At 56.5% G+C, this 3899-nt stretch overlaps 1 protein-coding gene across 1 annotated transcript; it reads right to left on the minus strand.

The window, feature by feature from the left end:
• Nucleotides 1–1268: 1268 nt before the first annotated feature.
• Nucleotides 1269–3711, minus strand: LOC103251008 (interleukin-27 subunit beta; the record flags this gene model as incomplete). Its single annotated transcript, XM_008049602.1, has 2 exons — nucleotides 1269–1406; nucleotides 3554–3711. Coding segments are annotated over 2 exons (296 nt in total), but the record flags the coding sequence as incomplete, so codon positions are not given.
• Between the last annotated feature and the right edge of the window lie 188 nt (nucleotides 3712–3899).

The following is a 3899-nucleotide window of genomic DNA, read 5'->3' on the forward strand; positions in this document are numbered from 1 at the left end:
TGGTTGCTATGGTTGCTAAGTTGCTATGTAGCCAGCGCTGCCAATTTTACCTATAAAAGCTTGTCACAAACTGCGCTAGTTTGTCAAGGGTTTTTCCTGGCATATGCCTGCTCTTGACCCATACGTTAATTTAAAAAAAAAAAAAAACCTCATAATTAATTAGACTCAGCTTGCTGGCATGACTTCTTCTCACTTAGTCATAACGCTGTCACGGCCGATAGAACCCCTGGTGCCGCACCCTGAGGTCCCGAGGCCCGGGTTTCTCCATCTGGCCGAACCTGACCCTACGGGAGTGAGGATTTGTGAGTCAGTGTCCTCTGTCGCCCAGACTGGAGGGCAGCGGCCGCTCCCGGCCACCGCAGCCTCGACCTGCTGGGCTCCCGCGATCCTTCCGCCTCAGCCTTCTGAGTAGCTGGAACTACAGGCGTGCACTACCACGCCCGGTTTATTTTTTTTGATTTATTGTGGAGATGAGGTCTCACCAAGTTGCCCAGGCGGGTCTCGAACCCGTGGGCTCAGGCAGTCCACTCACTTCAGCCTCCCAAAGGCACGGGATGGCAGGTCGAGCCACTGAGCCCGGCTTATTTTGTTTTTTTGAGTCAGGGTCTCACTCTGTGCTCAGGCTGGAGTTCAGCAGCACAATCTTGGCTCACCGCAGTCTCAATCTCCTGAACTCAGGCAATCCTCCTGCCTCAGCCTCCCACGCAGCTGTGTCTACAGGCACACGCCACTGCACCCGGCTAGTTTTTCGATTTTTCTTTTTTTGGAGATGAGGATCTCGCTGTGTTGCCCAGGCTGGTCTCAAACTCCTGGGTTCGAGCAATCCTCCTGCCTCGCCCTCCCAAAGTACTGGGACGACAGGCGTGAGCCACTGTACCCAGCCTATTTTATTTTTTGGAGATAGTGTCTTGTTATGTTGCTCAGGCTGGTCTCAAATGATCCTCCCACTTCTGCCTCCCAAGTAGCTGGAATGACATACACGAACCACCACACAACAATAATTATCTTCTAATGAAACTATAAAAAATATCTCACATTCACAGTTGACTAAGCCTTGCTCTGGAGTCAAGGGAGAGAGAGTACGTCCCCATCTCACAGATTGGGCAACTGAGGCTCAGAGGGTCAAGTCCGTCGTCTGAGGCTGCTTGCAAAGCCAGGACTCAACCCCAGGCTAGGGGGACGCGTCCACCTGGCGTGGGTGGCAGGGGTGGGGGGAGCGTCCGGGACCCAGCCCCTCCTCTGGGCACTGGGAAGCTCCCACTACAGGGTCAGGGGCCAGCAGCAGGGAGACTCCAGTCGCTCGACTCCCCGTAGTCCGTGAGGTCCTGAGCCGCCACCTGGATGCAGTACTGGGCTGGGGGCCGCACGGCCCTGAGGATGAAGGATGTGGCTTCCATGGGCCCCGCCTGGGAGCAGAGAGAGAGTCGGTTACCAGGAGGGACCACAGGCCGTGGACACAGCCCCACGTCCCGGCTCTGCCTCCACCCAGCCCTGCTCCGGGCCAGGACTTCAGCCTCCGCTGTCCACAGAACCGGCCTGCTGAGCCCCGCCTGGATGTCGGTGCTAATTCAACGTTAATCCTGCTTTTTTTGTTTTTGAGTGAGGGTCTCGCTCTGGTGCCCAGGCTGGAGTGCACTGGTGTGAGCATAGCTCGCCGCGGCCTCAAACGCCTGGGCCCAAGCGATCCTCCCACCTCAGCCTCCCGAGTCGTTGGGACTACACTGGGCAACGCCGCGCCTGGCTAATTTTTAATTTTTGTAGAGTCGGGGTCTCACTATGTTGTCCAGGCTGCTCTCGAACTCTTGGCCTCAAGCGAGCCTCCTGCCTCGGCCTCTCAAAGTGTGTCTTTTTGTGTCTGGGTTGTGGCTTGTGTCAGAGCCTTCTTCCTTTTTGTGGCTGAGTCATGTTGCGTGTGTGGATGGGCCACATTGTGTGTTTGTTTTGTTTTGTTTTTGCGTTGGAGTCTCACTCTGTCACCCAGGCTGGAGGGCAGTGGCCGCTCCCGGTCACCGCAGCCTCGATCTGCTGGGCTCCGGCGATCCTGCCGCCTCAGCCTTCCGAGTAGCCGGAACTACAGGTGTGCGCTACCACGCCGGACTAATTTTTCTTGATTTATTGTAGAGACGAGGTCTCGCCACGTTGCCCGGGCTGGTCTTGAACCCACGGGCTCAGGCCCTCCACTCGCCTTGGCCTCCCAAACTGCTGGGATGACAGGCTGAGCCCCTGAGCCCGACCCACGTTGTGTTCATTCATTTATTATTATTATTATTATTTGTAGAGACGGGGTCTTGCTATGTTGCCCTGACTGGTCTCCAACTCCTGGCCTCAAGCAAGCCTCCCACCCCGACCTCCCAAAGTGCTGGGATTACAGGTGTGAGCCACACACCTGGCCTTTGTTTATCAGTTTGTTGAGGGCGACGTGGGCTGTCTTCACCTTCTGGCTGCTTATAGACGTGGCTGTTTGAGTCTCTGCTTCCCATCCCGCAGGATGGATTCCCAAGTGTGGGATCACTGGGCTGTCTTCCCTTGAGTTGCAATCTCCCTCTGTGGCCCAGGCAGGAGTGCCAAGGCACGGTCACAACTCATTACAGCCTCGACCTCCTGGGCTCAGGCGATCCTTGGAACTCAGCCTCCCCAGTAGCTGGGGCTACAGGCACGCACCACCACACCTGGCCAATTGTTTCGGTTTTTGTAAAGACAAACTCTCGCTGTGTTGCCCAGGCTGGTCTCAAACCCCTGGGCTCAAGCGATCCTCCTGCCTCAGCCTCTCAAAGTGCTGAGATCACTGGTGTGAGTCACTGTGCCTGGCCAAGGCCATAAAATACTTTGAGATTTGCTTCTTTATTTATGTGATTTTTTTCTCCCCTATATATTATTTTATTTATTTATTTTGAGTCGGAGTCTCACTCCGTCGCCCAGGCTGGAGGGCAGGGGCACGCTCACGGCCACCGCAGCCTCGACCTGCTGGGGACTCCGGTGATCCGTCTCAGCCTTCCAAGTAGCTGGAACTACAGGCGCGTACTACCACGCCAGGCTAATTTTTTGATTTTATTGTAGAGATGAGGTCTCGCCTGCCCAGGCGGGTCTCAAACCTGCGGGCTCAGGCAATCCACTCACCTCAGCCTCCCAAAGGCGCGGGATTACAGGCTGAGCCACCGAGCCCGCCTTTTTTTTTTACTGTACAGACAAGGTCTTGCCAAGTTGCCCAGCCTGGTCTTGAACCCACGGGCTCAGGCCACCCACTCGCCCCGGCCTCCCAAAGTGCTGGGATGACAGGCTGAGCCACCAAGCCCGGCCTTTATTTACATTTTTATAGAGGTGGGGTCTCACTGTGTTGCCCAGGCTGTTCTTGAACTCCTGGGCTCAAGGGGTCCTCCCGCTTGGCTTCCCCAAGTGCTGGGATGACAGGTGTGAGCCACTGTGCCCAGCGTGGGCCCATCTTTATTTTACACACTGGGAATTCCAAGCTTTGTGGACACGCCTGCTGGCCGGGGTCCAGCCGTCCCCTCGAGCAGACCAGGCCCCACCTCCCGGGTGCCCGCGCCCTCCTCACCTGGCGGAAACGGGCAGCTCCTTGGCGCTTGTAGCGAACCCGGTACTTGAGTGCGAAGATCTCTGGGAAGGGCCAGGACCGGGGTGGCTCCCAGCGGACCCGGAGTCGCTGCCCAGGGAGGGGGCTCAGCTGCACGCGCTCTGGAGGGTCAGGCTTGACTGCCGGACAAGCAGAAGGCGGGGTCAGGGCATGGCAGTTTCACACAGGTATTCATTCATTCACCCTACAGTAATTTTTGTTTTAATTTTATTTTTTTAAATTTCTTTTTGAGTTGGAGTCTCACTCCGTCGCCCAGATTGGAGGGCAGTGGCCGCTCCCGGCCACCGCAGCCTCGACCTGCTGGGCT

Source organism: Carlito syrichta, unplaced genomic scaffold (assembly GCF_000164805.1).
Source record: "Carlito syrichta isolate Samal-C Ts95f unplaced genomic scaffold, Tarsius_syrichta-2.0.1 Scaffold135825, whole genome shotgun sequence".
NCBI lineage: Eukaryota > Metazoa > Chordata > Mammalia > Primates > Tarsiidae > Carlito > Carlito syrichta.